The sequence below is a fragment of the Macrotis lagotis genome, chromosome X (assembly GCF_037893015.1).
Source record: "Macrotis lagotis isolate mMagLag1 chromosome X, bilby.v1.9.chrom.fasta, whole genome shotgun sequence".
In the NCBI taxonomy this organism is placed as follows: domain Eukaryota; kingdom Metazoa; phylum Chordata; class Mammalia; order Peramelemorphia; family Peramelidae; genus Macrotis; species Macrotis lagotis.
The window spans coordinates 55,299,383-55,315,983 of record NC_133666.1 but is presented as its reverse complement, the minus strand read 5'-3'; the positions used below and the strand labels follow the sequence as shown (position 1 = coordinate 55,315,983).

At 38.6% G+C, this 16,601-nt stretch overlaps 1 protein-coding gene across 3 annotated transcripts in view; it reads right to left on the bottom strand.

Moving 5' to 3' along the window:
- Window positions 1-16,601, bottom strand: part of DACH2 (dachshund family transcription factor 2) — a 400,510-nt gene that overhangs the window by 66,230 nt on the left and 317,679 nt on the right. For all 3 annotated transcript variants that reach the window (XM_074203764.1, XM_074203765.1, XM_074203766.1), the window contains exons 6-7: window positions 9,138-9,273; window positions 6,727-6,807 (exon numbers count right to left, since the gene is read on the bottom strand). In XM_074203764.1, coding sequence (XP_074059865.1) covers window positions 6,727-6,807; window positions 9,138-9,273 — 217 coding nt within the window. The remainder of the gene's footprint in view (window positions 1-6,726; window positions 6,808-9,137; window positions 9,274-16,601) is intronic.

Sequence of the window (16,601 nt, the reverse complement as noted above, 5' to 3'; positions counted from 1 at the left end):
TTGTGTATATGTAAGCATGTATGCATCTAATGAATAGAGAGAATGCATGTGTGCCCATTATGGTCCATGTGTCTACATTAGCCTTGGTCTATTAGCATTGCCCAAACATGGAAAAATCATTAAACACCATTCAAAACTAATGGAAATGTCAACACATTGAAAGACTCTATTAGCAATGCAAATATTGAGTTGCTTGCATTTTTAATATTTACCCTGTTATAATAAACACAAACCAAACAAGTCTAGATTTCCTTAAGTCTATCAATTTAAAGAGAGGAGATCACTGAGTTTTTCTAATTTGGGGTGGCTTAACAAGTCCCCCAACTTGGGACCTGAAGCCAAATTCTTGCCCTGTAACTTACTAACTGGGTGACATGAACCTTTCTGACCAGGGGCATGAGAGGGCTGGATTGAACTAGCTCCAGGTTTCCTAACCTGGGCTCTGTGACATTTGCAAAAAAATATTTTGATAAGTGTGTGTATATATATATATTATAGTAGGCATTTAAAAACCTGACTCCCCCAGAGGCCTGTGGCATTTCTTGACTGGCTGCTCTTGGATGTTCCTCCCAATCCTTAATCTAGCTTCCTAAGAACAGAATCACTTGGTGTTACTGACCTGCTTTATCATCTCTCAATATTATAAACTGCTTTGTTTTTATCAATTATAATGTAATTTGGCCCTAAACTCTGCTTCTCAAAGCTACGTTCCTTTGAGGCACAAGTGAATGATACACATCTTTGGCTTCTGTGCTGACCATCTAAGGAAAGCTTAACAATAAATATACTTCTGACTTCATGTTTAAGGAAAGTGAAATTTTGTAATTTCAAGTCATGACAGAGGCAGGTCAGACACATTAAAAATATCATGAACAAGTCTATCAGGACCAGCTATTTTGAACTGAAGGCAAAAATCAAACAAATAAAACCCACAACCATAAACAAAAGTCCAAAAAAGGTGTTGGTTTTGGGGGGGAGACTGAGCCCATTTCTCTGCTTGGCCTGGACAGAACACTGTCATAGTAACTTACCCTAATTGGTCTACCCCGGAACTTGACCTAATATAATTTTCTAATAAAGGTAAGAGACATCAAGATAGGATGGCACTTCATCTAAATTTTAAACTCAGTACTTTGATTTTTCTGCCATCATTTTAAAATATTCACAATAAATGACTTTGATCATTGCAGTTAGCACTTCTCTTAAATGTGTGGGGGTTGTGGAAGATGGATATTATCTTCCCTTTGGGAACTACCTACATTCATGGAAGAGATGAAAATGAAGGCCAAATGTAAAACAGTGCCTTTCCTTCCAAGAAGATGTCATCTCAGCCTACCCCATGGAGAAAGCAGGAGCCAAAGGCAGAGTTCCACCAGCTCTCTGCACACTTTACAAAACTTTCCACATTTTGTGTGTCTCTCTCCCTCACTTCATTGCTTATTCCTTGTTCTCTCCCATCTGGATTCTTTCATTTTAATTGTTAGAAAAGTTCTCTCTCCAGAGAATTCCTCCCCATATCACATTTGCTGTTTGCTGTTTCAGGTGCTCTGCACCTGTTTCATCAGTCTTCCTCTCACCCCTGTAAACAACCTAATTCTCTCTTGTCAAATGATTAATTCAAGTTGGAGGGAATCTTTTTTTTTCTCCACTAATGAAATGTTAGTTAAAAAAAGATAATGCCCGAATAGGTGAATTCCCAACAATTCAGTGGTATCCCATTCGTTTTGAGCTCAAGGAAGAGGATCAAATTTGCCAAGTCCACAAATGCATACTTTGTCTTCCTTTAGAGAGCTGAAATTCACCATTCCATTCCATAGAGATAACTTGTAAGGTCTCTCTTCCCAGACAGTTTGAACTAACAACTCATCTGCCCCAAACAGGCACTGTGGAGGAATTAAGTAATCCAATGGGCAGATGGAACAACAGTTTCTAAATTGCCAGCCCTTTAAGCAGCTGTCAAAAGGGTGCAGTTCCTAGCACCTCCTCAAGTAGAATTCCACAATGCCTGGAGAAAGGGGAGATTGCCATTCAAGTTGGGAGGAACAGTACAGCGTCCATATTATCAGCATCAACCTTAAGATTAGCTAAACTAAAATTTAACCATCTTAGATCTAATAGTATAATTTGGGGGTGAAATAATTTTATGGCTTGAGATCATTAAATAATACAAATAGTCATGTATTTGATTGGCACGGTACTGGAAAAAAAAGGGGGGACTTCGAATCCTAAGACTGGAGAGTCAATTGTGCTCTAACATTTACTAACTTTGTGACTTGGGCAAGAAAGACACTTAAGGTTTCTGAGCCTCTGTTTCTTTAACTGTAAAAGGAGAAAGAATATCTCTATATCACAGGATTTGAGTAGGGATCAAAGGAGACAGTAATTTTTTAGAGCTGATTCTAGTCCAATTGACTCATGTTACAAAAGAAGAAAATGGTCCTCCTTTCTCGTTCCCCCTCCCCATACACTATAAGTATTAGAGGTAAAATTCAAACTCCATGTATTAAAAACATAAAACACTCCACACATCTAGGAGAGAACTCCTGACTCTACATATTGAACCAGATGTTTGATCTTGCTGATTTTACTCCACAGAATCTCTCCTATACAAAGACCTCTTTCTAGGGAAACAGCTACCACATGAGTTCAACAGGCCAACTGATGACGGTTGAGGTTTCCCCGCTGTTGTCCAGTTAAGGCTATAGATCCCAATGAGAAACTTTGATTTTGAAGACTAAGATGGTGTCTGAGAATGGAATTTAGACTTCTAGACTACAGCTTAAAATATAAGAATGGCATGTTCTTGGCAAGTGATGAGGTACACCTCATCAGGGGTTTTGCAAATTTAATCAAAAAGGCTTTAAACTAAAAATAATGGAGGTGGAGGGAGAGAAGACTGCCTAGAAACACACACACAGTTCAGTTCAATATAATAAGGTATACTGCAAAGAGGAAAGAAATAATATTTGAAATACCCAAAAATTCAAAGGGGATGACTCCCAAGAAATGAACTGGTAGTTCATCACTAATCTCAAATCTCCATATACAAATGTTAAAGGTTGAGGCAAAAAAGCAAGAACTGTAGGTCCTGATGCAATGAAGCAAATTTGACCATATAGCTATCGCTGAGACTTCAGAGGAAAAAACCCACAACTCGAATATGGCTCTGGATGGGTCTACTTTATTGGAAAAGGAAACAGGACTGAAAGAAATTTGGAAGAGGTACCAGAGAAGGGCAAAAAAGGGGGAGAGAAGGAAGTCTGCAAACTAGTGGTCAGTGAGTTTTGCCTCGATTCCTGGGAACATTCCAAAACAGATCCTCATGAAGGAGAGGGTTAGGGAATATCAAGGGGAAAAAAAGTCACAAAGATCATTAAGAATTGAGGCTTCACCCCAGACAGACCAACCTTAATTCCTTCTCTAAAAGGGTGAACAAGCTACCCAGAGTGGAATGTTGTAGAGTTAACCTAAATGTTAAAAAAGCACTTGACAAAATATTCATACTAATCTTGTGGAAAAGATGGAGAGATGGAGATTAGAATAAGAGGGCCATTAGATGGATTCAGAATTGACTGAGTGAGTGAAGTCATTAATGGCTTCATGTCAACTAGGCAGGAGGTCTGTGGTATAGCGCCCCAGGGATCTCTGCTTGGTTCTGTCCTGTTTTCTACATTTTTATCAATGTTTTGGATAAAGGCTTTAAATTCAATCTCCATGGCACCTGTGGATGATAGTAAGTGTGATGGGTTCCCTACCACAGGGAATGACAGAGTTAGGATCTAAAAAGATACTGCCTGGCAGGATAAAGCTGGCAAGAGTCTTAGGATAAAGCTAGCAAGATGACATTAAACAAGGATAAATGGCAAGTGTTACCTTCGGGTTCAAAAAATCATCTTGGCAAGTACAGGATAAGGGAAAAAAGCTGCTTATCTGAAAAAGATCATGGAATGGACCAAAAGTCTGGTATGCTGAAACAGTGTGATATGGAAGCCAGAAACCTAATGGAATCTTGAGTTGCATTGAGAGGTCTAGATTCCAAACAGGAGGTAAAAAGTTCTCTGTATTTCTCCACTCTCCTCTCCTGAGATCACATCCAGAATATCGTGTTCATCTCTGGACATGAAGTAGAAGCTGCCAAGCTTCCCAAGGAAGGTAACCAGGATGGCTCCATGTCATATGATGATTGGTTGAAAGTTCAAGAGGTGTTTAGTGTGGAAAGGATTTGGGGTGAGGAGCAAGGTTTGATAATTGTCTAAGTTTTTAAAGGGCGGGGAGGAAGGGTTAAATTAATTTTGTTTGTTCTAAAAGGGCAGTCCCAGAGGCAAGGGGTAGATAGTACAGAGGGACAAATGTAGAGCTGGCATCAAGAATAACATCCTAACAGTCAGTGTTGACCATAGCTTGAGTGGGATCCCCCTCCTTGGAGGGGTAGGCACGTTATTTTGAGGATTGCCTACCTGCCTGTGTCAGAGGTTCATCTCCTCTGTACCCTAGATCCTTGCAGTGCTGTTTAACTCCAAAGAAAGGGTCACAGATCATCTCTAGCTCTGTCTAAATGAGGCTGAAAGCAACCAGTTTTCCTGCTTCTTCCCACCATGAAATCCTACAGAAAACCACCAACCAGTGGTTTAAGCAGGCTTCATGAATATTGGAGCACAAATAGCTGGCCTCCAAGCCTCATACAGACCTAGACTAAATAGACTCTGATGTTTTAGCACTTCACTGCCGATAAGAAACTACTTAGTTTGGGAGGCCTGTTAACCTGATTGTCACATAATTTGATAAGGGTTATTCTCTGCGAGGCACACTCTCACCATACCTCCCAGAATGTCCTCATTGTCTGAAAATGTCGAGGTACCAACAAAGCTGGTGTTTTTATAGCTTGCAGAGCTATAAATCATTTTTAAAATCATGATGATATTACTCAAAGCAGATGTGAAAACAGATGTTTGCTATAGTCATATAAACTGCTTACCTGTCATACTTAATAAATGTTGATAATCCTACTTCTACTATATTCCCTTTTAATAACTAAAATGTATTTGAGGAAAATATATTTTGTCTTAATAAACAGAATGGAACTGGTAGAACTTGACATAGGAAATGCCATTTGCAGGAAAGCTTTTCACACTATCCATGGTAAGGCTCAATATGCCACCCTGTATATTAATGTCCTCACCAGGATGTAAAGATGGGACCAACCTATTTGTTCGAAATGGGCAAAACTGTGCTATTCCACAGCAAGAGATTTGGAAATGCCAGTACATACCACTGGGTAGCTTATTAAAATCAGCCATCATACGTCAGTTCTAGTGCTCCAGCTGATTGTTCATAAGACTAACAATGAATACCTCAGATCGTTGGCCAAATCCTAGATTCGTCCCTCCTGGCTCCTGGACAATTTGCAGGGATGAATCCTGGGTCCCATTACATCCTGGGGACCACCCCCAGAAAAACTGCTTTTATAACCAGACTGTCTTTCAAGTAGCCATGGCTGGTACAAAGAAAAGGTCTCAGAAAACAAAATTTCTTAAGATCACAGATGCAAAGTTACATCCTAAATTCAAATTTGATTGCCTCTTTGAGTACAGGTCATTTTCTCACAATGAATTGAATTCAAGAGTTTAATATACTCCACCTAGATTGAGAGACAGACAACTACTCAGAAATGAATCATTTGCATCTTGGAGCCCCACAGGGTATAGCCTTTCAGTGTCTGGCTGAAAAAAGGCTTAACATGTGGCAAGGAAATCAACCATGGATCAATGAAATTAAAACCATGCATTATTCTAAATCCAAACTAAAATGCTCATCCATATAATTAGTAAGCAAGTGTAGGAAGTTGAATATAGTAAGGACTTTCCAATTTCTCTGTTAACCCTTGAGCTCAAGAAGGAAAATGTATGCACCTTAGGTGGAACAGTCATCATAAAAAAGAGTGAAAAGCTACTTCTGCTGACCTGCCAATAGGCTATCTAATTATCTTGGGATACGTAATAAAGCACCTATTGGTTGACATTCTTTAGCCTAGAATTAGGGCCTCACCTTCAATGATAGCTTTAGGAGGTAAACCCTACCACCTGTGGATATGTTGATAGATTTCCCTTTGTTTCATCAGTTTCAGGATTAGAAACAGATCTGGATTCAGCTACCATGGCAGCAATGGCCCGGTCAGTTGGTAAGCTTCTTCTCTATGCACAAATCTCCCAAGAGGAGGGATGGAGGGCAGGGAGTACCAAAAACCGTACTGAGAGCAAAAGTGCTCATAAAAGCACGAGGAAAGTCAAAGACATCCATGCAAAGACTCAATGGAGATATTAGATTAGCAATTTTTAAACACACAACCACAAAGGAAAAGCTAGGCTTAGATTCTGAAGAACTTATCTATTTTGGCTTCTAATCATGGCATCATTTATAAATGCCAATAAGACCTATATCATATAGCATCCATTAAATAAGATGTGGCCCAAATAACCTCATGCATTCCTACTGAAAAAGGGAGCCTTTTCAGCATAAGAACACAGGGACTTCAGACTTTCTGCCTATAATTCATAAGCTAAAATAAATAAGTTATTTTAATAGACATATTATGGCCAAGCCCAATACTTGCCTAAAGCTAAAAAGGTTCTTTGTAAGTGGTGACAAAAAGTGAAAATGTATTACTGATTAGAGCATCAACTGTGTGTACAGTCTTGCAATGTCTTACAAACAAAGAAAAGTTCTTACCCTTCTCCTTCTGGTGTCTTTTTGCATTTGATCCATTGTCTTGATCAGTGAAATCTCCCTCTCTATTGGCAGACATCATAGCTACAGAGAAAAGAGCACAAAGTGAGACTGGAAAAAAATGAAGCTGAAAGACCAGAGAAGTTGACAAATAATTAAAGGATTTCTTTTGTTTTTGCAAGGAATTTCTTTCTTCATTTACTTATAAGTTAATTCTACTCCACAAACATTTATTAAACTCTTGCTGTGTGTCAAAGAGTCAAAATGGTAGAGAATCAGAAGCATGAGAAAAGTTCCCCTGGAGGTACCTTGACTGTGTGACCCTGGGCAAGTCACTCAACTTTTCAGTGCCCCAGAAAATTCTCTCCTCTCCACTGCAGAGAAGGAAGAAAGCTGACAATCTGCATGAGAAGTCATTCCCCAACATAAAGGAAATTAGAAATCCATTAATAAAAAAACAAAACACTGTGTTGAAAGTACTTACCCAGGTGTGGGCGCCACAATGATCTCTAGAAAATATTTTGCATTCTAGAAACATACACACACACAACTGCAGAAATGTACTGTATATTTACATAAATCACATAGGCATATATATTGTACATTTCTATCATAAATAGTTTATTTTCTTTTTTATGGATTTTTATCTTGAGCTTTACAAACATTAAATAAAATGGGCATAGTTCACAAAACTGCAGATCTCTTATTTACAGCTTGTGCTTCCTTCTAAATAAATAACAATTCAACCTGTAGTTTTCAAATATTTTCTACTTGTCTATGACTTGTTCTGGCTTTCCTTCTGCTCTCTTTGGTGGATTTTAAGAAGATGAGGCTGCAAGGAACAACTTTCCTTTCTTTACTATTTTATCTCTCCACTCTCTCCCTCAGATCCTACGGGAAACAAAAAATAAAGCCCTTCTGACAAACGCACAGTGTCAAACAAAACAAATCCCCGCCTTGGCCATGTCCAAAAATGAATGTCTTAGTTTATTAACGTATTTTCTAAAAATCCTTTTGAAAAGTGAAACATTTAAAACTCTGGCTCTATTATATGCTTGCCTACACTTCAATTGATTTTATAAATAATTCGAAGGAGATAGGAGAGATATTCAAATTTCTAGACAAAAAAAAAAATCAAAGACTTTGGTTATTGAATAAACACTGAACATCTGCAGGGAAAGCAGAAAAAGTCTGATTGGGGGGGGGGTGTCTATTTTCCTGGTTCTCCATTTAGCTTAAACATCCCTTCTCTGCAATTATAGATTTCACAGATAATTGAATCTAGAATTTTGATCTAAAGTATTGGTATAAGAAATCCCCTTTGTCATTGACCTCTCACATTTGTTTGAACATGTGGAAAATATTTGTAACAAATTTTTTCTCAGTTTTGCTCCATGACTATAATTCAAGTATGTTTACATAATAACTGAGAGATATTAAATATTGGATTTGATCCCACTAATCAAGAGAGGAGGAAAATGCCTCATTTGCTCTCTGTGCAATCAACAAGCCTAGGTCCTCCTACAGTCCTAGATCTTTAACAGGTATCCAATAATTGATCCTGTGTTTGAATTCAGATGCAAAGACTACCAGAACATTGGCTTGTATTTCTAACAGTGAGGATACCCCTTTTTATGAGACACACACACTTATGCAGAGTCTGGTGAGGTCACAGCCACAGAGCACATAACAGCCTCTGAGCAAGGGCTAAACTCACCAAGTTAACCTCATTGATGTCAATCCCTAAGGGCCTTAAAGACCCTAAGAGGTGGCAACTGGCTAGTAGGTGCTCAGAAACCTGCCTTTTGGCACCCACAAGAGGCCAGAGCACTAATCTTGTTAGCAATTAGAAGTGAATGTGCCTGGCCTAAAGATATCTAGTACCGGACTGACAGGGGTATCTTCCCCTTTCCTATGGTGTGATTACCAAGACACACAATCCCTTGTGAACTGAAGGCAATGGGTGATGATCCTTCCTAGCTCTATTGTTCTCAAAGTCTATACTAAATGGTCTACTTTGTTACTCCAGCAGCGAAATGCCCCTCCAGATAGTAAGCAATTTGCTTCCTCCACCTGGGTATGCTCAGGCAGTCGGAGACTAGGCAGAAGGGAAGCAAAAGCCCAGAAAGAAGCTCCTTGCATGAGATCCAGAAGCAAATCTAGCTATAATGGAAGGGTATTTAGAAATTAACCCTCTCGGAGCACAGCATACAGCTATGTCTTACTCCCACTGTCTCACCTTCTAGTCATCAGCTCTGCAAGGACCATTGGATTTTCTACTTTGATCATATGGTAGGAAATGAAATGGAACCAGTATTTTACCATGCCCATGCCCACCCCACTATCGGCCCATTTTAACAAGAATATTTCAAAATCTCTTAAGGTGGGGTCAGGGGTGGGGATGAACTCCTCACCAAATCTCTCCGGGGTGTGCTCTATCTGAGAAGGAGAGCTGGACATGCTGCTGCTCTGTTGAGAAGACTCCATACTTATGGGCTGCAGGGCCTCTTCCACAGAAGGAGCCGGGGATGGGCTCGTCTGAATCCTCTCCTGTAAATACAAACAGAAGAAGAGGATGGCTCAGGCTTTGCTTCTGGGCCACCAAGTTTGGCAAGGCTAATCGTTTAGGGATTTTGACTGGTAGAACACTTGGCTTTAGTAGCCTATAGCTCTGTGAAGCAGATTAACATTATGGTACATTCATTTTAACCTGCCAGGCAGGATGGTATTTGCCACAAATTTGAAGGGTTTCTGTTCACGTGCCTTACAGTGAATGTTAATTGTGTAGGTTTCTAGAAATTTAAGAGGGTTCCTTAAATCTTATTAAGTCTAATGAGTGACTAAGTAAAAATGGATTTTTCCATCAGGTGAAGATGAGCCCGAATAGATCTAAAACCCACAAACTGTGATTTCTGGTCCACGTTGGTAATTTCTACATAAAGAAGACAAGTGATAGTTTAGAAAAACTATGTTTACTTAGTCCATCCAATATCTGAGACTGATTTTTTGGCTTATTTTGGATTTTATAAACTCTACCTGGGCGTCACAAGGGTGTGATGAGTTATTAGGCACAATGCCAGTGCTAGTCACAGTAATGAGACAAGAACAAAACTAAGGGTGAACCATGGGCCCAAAGGAGACAAAACTAGCCTATTTGCAAAGGATGTGGGGGCAAAAAAACAACAACTAACACTTATATAATGCCTTTAATTCACCAGGTAACTTTATAATTATTATCTCACTGGATCCTCAACCCCAGGAAGTGTTATTTATGTCCTCATTTTACATATGACAAAACTGAGGCAGAAAGAGATTAAATGACTTTCCAGTAGTAAATGTCTGAGGCTCAATTTGAACTCAGGTCTTCCCGTATTTGGAGCTGTTGTTCTACCCACTGGGTCACCTAGATGTGCTCATAAAAAGCTGCAGAGAATTAGTGAATAAATTAATGGAGAAGATAACTATGACAAAGTTAGATAATGAAACTATAAAAAATAACATCAGCAGCATATACCTGAAAAAACACAAAAGAAATAAGAGAAATGGCATTTAAAATAAATATAGTGAATAGCTGGGAGTTAAGGTACCAAATCAGATGACAGACACACACACATAGGATTCATATAAATCTATCTACAAAACACTCCTGTACAAAATAAAGGAAGACAAATAAGTGGAACGAAAGCTTGGCCTTTTTCACATTAATTTTTCAAAGGCTGCACAAACAATTTGGAAATCTCCTGGGAAGATTATATTTGTCTAATGCAGATGTGTAATATTGAAAAAGTTGATATTTCCCACATATAGCCGCCATTTTGCGGTACAATACCTTCTCATCATAACTGTATGCATTATTTCTAACCTATCAAGTAAGCTTCAATTATTGGCTTATATAATCATCTGGTACTTAATTAACACTTAATAACTTCAATGAAATGAAGAGCAGCCACTGACTAGAACAACTACAGCTCTGTGTGCTAATAATTAAATACCAGCTGATCATTTTAAAAGTTTATCGCATTTAAGAAGGATTCAGCTACTACTGGGTCCCCCATTATAGGGCGTTGTGATCTCTGCTCTTTACTTTTAAATTTCAGCTAATATGCAGCACGACATCTAATTGTGAGGAAGTAAAGGTCAAAAGAAGGAAAAAAAAAGAACAGGCTAGGATCCTGTGATGAGTTACAAATGCCAGCAGGATGGCTTTTCTGAGACTTGCCTAGTCCGTGCTATACTCCAAACCAAATCAGAGAAAAGCTGTTTCCTTTAAAAATATTATTTCTTCAATTGTAAAACAGCAATTCCGGTTTTGCCATTTATTTTTCTAAATAGATGTGCATATGTATATGTGTATGTTGAAGGGGGAGATATAGCTTTATTATAAAAGACCTTCATTGGCTCTGTGCCAAAACCCAAGCATAAAGGATAAAAAATTCATTCAATTTTAAATTCAAAAATTAGAAAATTGCTGGGAATGTGTATGATTTACCAAACTGCATTTCTATATACTGTCAAATGAAATGGATGGACTGGAAAAAGCACGCCAGCAGTTCCGTAAAAAACAGAAGTGAACCAACGACATTACACATTCAGCAATATATGCCACCTTTTGATGGAAAATATTGGAATGATTCAGAAGTTGATGATGTGGAAAAAGAAAGAACTCCAACTGACAATATCAGCTTTTGCTCACCCTGCCTGACGTTCAATCAAATCTTAATTCTAAATAAAATTTTAGGAAAGACAAAGTCCACGAGTCAAAAATCTAAGAGTAATTAAATAGGTCACAATGCCAGAATATGGTTTCTTAGAGAACTTGATACATCTTGAAATGACTGAATGATCTTAAAACATATTATTGATTCTGAAACCTGCCCTCTGCCATTTTCAACAGTCCATTCTCATGTGACATGATGAACTAACTTTGGCAAAACCATTCAAGGTGTGGTGATGAAGAGTGACAGTGAGATTTTCCGTGAAGCATTTCTTTCTGCATGGTGGTTTTACATTCAGCAATTTCCCAATTTCATAGGGTTCCAGTTTCTCTTAGATGGTGCTAGAGCCTAACTCTACATGCCAACTGCTATGACCAAGGACAGAGGCTCATCACTGATGGAGAAACTGTCCATTTCCAAACATCCCTCTCCTAACATAAGGAAGAGTCTCATGCCCAACTTCTTCTTTGCAAGTAAACAGATCCATTTTTCAGCCCTGTAATCAGTATGCATCTAGTTAGCTACTTAACAGCAATGTGCCTCGCTTCATTAGGTAGCTACTGTGGTGGCTCAGCCTAGTTAAAATTTCACAGCAAGTTAATCTGTTTTATTACAAATGAGAACACAAGTGATAATATCCTCACCATTTGCCAAACACAGGGTTAACAGTATTTGTAACAAATCAATGGGGCCATTGAAATAGGAAAATTGCAAATAAATGCCGCCCCAGATTTTTTACACATTGATGACTTCATTTGTCATTTATAAATTTTACAATCCTGTTTCTGTTAACATCCTTGAGGTTGGTGGGTTTTTTTTTTAATCTCCGCATTAAAGGGCTCACTGTTCCATTCGTGGCAATTCAGTTAAGTTTTCCACACATGCACGTAGAGTATAAGGGCAGGGGTACTCTGAAACATGTTTTCCCCAATTCTACATTCCCATCATCCTTTCGTTAAAAGTCATCTCTGAGTCTAGAGTTTGGCATTGGTTTAAAAGTTCAGTTATAAAACAGATTTTGAAAGTTTGCAATCTCACAGGTTTGCCTTCTCATAGCTTGTGTTTTTCCCGTAATGGACCATAAATGTTCAGAAAAATGTTGAAGCTATTCGATCCCTTTGAAGAACTATGTATCTAATGCTGGAACACATATGGAACCATAAAGCTCAGTGTTGTGAAATTTTAGACCCTGTCTTGGCTGATGGCACCAAAGTCACCAACTCTGGGCATTTTGAGGAATGTCTTTGAATTCACCCTCATACATTCTAATGGGTTATACAAAGCACTAAAAGATACATGACAGAATTTTACCCATACAGACTGTCATTTCAATTAACTGCTTTAATGGTGATTGGTTGACTCTGATATATAATATGATATTGATCCTTATCAAACATTTGGTGGGTTGGATGATCTATAGCTTATCTGCTTTTCTCCTTTTATTTAATTTAAATTCAACTGCTACTATAATTCTTCTTCCCAATGTTAATCTATTAATGAGATCCTAAGGATTTAATGGTATTTCACTGCTGATGAGTTCGTTTTGGAAGTTTGTCTGAATGCTAGATATTTTATTCATACATTTATCTTGATATTTCATATTTAATTGATGGGCTCCTTCTGTGCTGTCACCAGGGCTGTGCAGAAGCAAAGCAGCTTGGAATTCAACAGACCTTGATAAGAAAACTAGTGATGGGAAGAAAGCATCTCTGCTGGCCCTTATTTGTTCCCAGACGGAGGTGGAGGGCTCACACTAGTGGCAGAGCAGACAGTCTAAATCAGAGCTATCCCTTTCAACAACAACTAACACCAAGAGCCATACCCCAGCACCTAAGTGGTGAAAAGATAGAAGCCAACTCTAAAAGGCCACATGCAAACAAGGCTCCAAAACACTAAGAGAAATGCACATTATAACTCTACGGCTTTATCTCAGATCACACAAATTGCTAAAGATGAAAAAAAGGGCACAGTCAGTGAGAGATAAGCTATGACAAGACAGGCACATCTTTGGCATAGCCATGAAATAGTCCACCCATTCTGGATTTCACAATGGAAGAACAGAATGGCTAAATAGCCTATACCCTTTCACCCAGCAACTCCATTAACTGACCCATCCAAACAAGGAACCCAAAACCACAGAGACAAAGGTTTACTATATACCAAAATTTTCAATGTAGCACTCTTTTGGGTATCAAAGAACTGGACACAAAGTGCATGAGTGTCCACTAATGGCAAAATGGCTGAAATTGTTTGATGTAAACATAAAATAGTATTACGATATAAGGTCAGAAATGATTGATATAAATTCAGATAAAAATGAGAATGTCTGCATAAATGCATGTGGAAATAAGTAAAAGTGGAAAGGTAGGAAAGGGCCAAGTTATGGAGAATTTTTTTATGGAGAATTTTAAAAGTCAAGCAGAGAATTTTTATATTTGGTGCTAGTATTCAGAAAGTCATGAGGGAAATCTTCTCTTAGGAAGCATTACATAGAATTTTAAATGTTTATCTAATCAAGGTCCTCAAACAAAGTGACTTTCTACCTTGTTTAAAAAGTAAAAGAAACAAAAATGCTGCAACTGAAGTTTCCTACCTCCTCAACCATGAAAAAAAAGCAATGTTAAAAAAGGCTCCTTATACACCCAAAAGTTGGGAAACCACTGCCTTATCTTAGAGAAACAATAGCCAGAGGTCAAGAAGGTAATAAATGGTAGGAGCATGATTTGCATAAATGCAGGTTAAAAAGGACATCTGATTGGTGATGGAACGAAATAACTAGTAGGGAGACAGAGGGGACAATCTTGGTTGGATAGGGATCAAGGGATATCTCCTGCATTTATTTCACTCTGGAACAAAAATGAATGCCCATGAATGAGAGAATATCGAGAGTTAAACAGGAAAATAAATGGTTCCAAAATTGTGTTGTGGGCTTGGAGCTTTGCCACCCAAACAAATCCAAAAGAAAAAAAGACATACACCCCTGCTGCCCCCAATTCATCTTAATCTAATGCTTTATTAGATAATAACGGTCTTGTATTTTTCCAAAAGCCCTTATGAGAAGATTCAACTAGCGATTTTTTTCAATGAATTTGAATGATCACAAAAACTCCTCTCTCTGTGTTGACTAATTTTGAATACCAGATGTTCCCATGCTAATGCCACTGCCTTGTGACCATTTCCTATCAATTCATTAATTGCCAGCTGCTCAGCCAAACAAAAACCATAGCTAATCAGATGGCATTGGGAGAAAGCCAAAGAACAGCTTCCCACTTTGGTCTTTCTTAAATTAGTAATCAGAGGGAAGAGCATGGCAGCTTTCATTCTGACATTACAATGTTGCCCATAAACGAATAAACAATATGAAAATAGCTACCAGAGACTAGGTCATCATGTGATAGGTAGGGACACTCTTACCTAGCTCTGCTCTCTGGGCAACATAATCAAAGGACAAATGGTGTTTTGTAGGCCTGACACTGATTGCAACACTAGATCCAATTCTTGTTGTAGTTACATGAGTTATTAGCTACCAAAGCTAGTAGTTGTGCCAGAACCACAAGTTACTATGTGCCTGGCCTAATGATATTCCCAGACTTGCTATTGGAAAAAAGTAGTGGCTTGCAATTTGTCATGTCTTTTCTACCTAATTCAATATCACTCATTATACTTGATGTTGGAAATGCTTCCCAAATGTTAATGTCCATTCACTGACTCACCAAGTACTTACTGAGCCTCTACTGTGTGGGGATGCAAAGGAATATAAGACATAGTCCATCCCTTCCCAGGATGCTTTTTGATAAAGTGCAGATGCCCACAGTCCACATTAAAGACCCCATTCAAACATCCAAAGGCCATATTCAAAACACCATCAGATCATCTCCGAGATTTGAATCAGGACCTCCAGCCAAGTTTTCCCCCTGTGCCAAGGATCATCAAAACATCCTTTCTGGATGCTGAGGTGCCCTCTACACAGAGAGGCCCAGTGGGTCACATTCTGCCCTGGCATCAGCCCAGATGTGCAATAACTGGAACAAAATCTGCGGCTGGCTCAGGGCAACTCGATGCTACGGTAGTGGCTCTGAGTTCCCCGAGTTCCCGTTACAATTACCTACAAAGTCCCTCCAGAATAAGTAATAACATAACCACAGAATAATTTTCAGTGGTTCTTCTATCTCATTTTATTATTGAACTCAAACTCGGAAGGTACTAGAATTTTCTTTCTAAGTCTGTCTTGTGGATCAAGCCAAATAGAAGGGGCAATGAATACAACATGTCAACAGTAATTCAACACAAGGACAGTCTGAATTCAATACATATCATTCCAGATGATCCAACCATGGTCCTTGGAACACCCATCCATACATAAATGTTTTTTGGAAACTGAGATTTTCTCTTTCCCCTCCCTGCCTCTCTGTCTCTTTTCTGTTGCACACACCCCAGAATTGAAGGGATTCTCAAATATACGTGATTATGAACTGTTCTTTCACCAAGCTATTTCCTCAGTGAAAGCATTTTGAATCTGAAAGAGATACATTATTAACAATAATTTCCACAGACTAGGACCTGATAAGGAGATGGCAGAAATCTTTAAGACATGAATAGATGTGACCGAGGGGGCAAGCAGATGAGATTCAAAAAGTAATGGCCATTCATGTATTCTGCTCCTACGTGGCCACGATGGTCACATCTATACCTCCTATGGGGACTGTCACTTATCAATTCTTGGAACTTAAGGGCTCCGCTCAATAGGGAACTCTGTCCAGGCTCAAATTTGTTTACAAGCAAAGAAAATCTGGAACTAGTCCCTTACTCTCTCCCCATTGACCATGACAGTATAGAACAAAAGCTTATGTGTCAAGAAGACATTGTGGTAGATGGAAAAATAGTGGACTCGGGGTTTTAAAGGTCTAGCTTTAAATCCTAGCAGTGATGCTGGAAAATTCAACTAGATTCCAACCCTAACCCTCCACTTGTATAAATCAGCATGATGATAAACCCTTTAATGATAGATTAGTGCCTTGTCTATCTCTGATCTTAATTTTTCCTCTCTCAAGGACTAACACAGTATCTTACTTATAAGAGTTTCCCAACAAGTATATGTTGAAGGAGCACAATTTACCTTTGGTAAATATAATTTACTTATATCCAAAGGTCTGAAGATCTGGA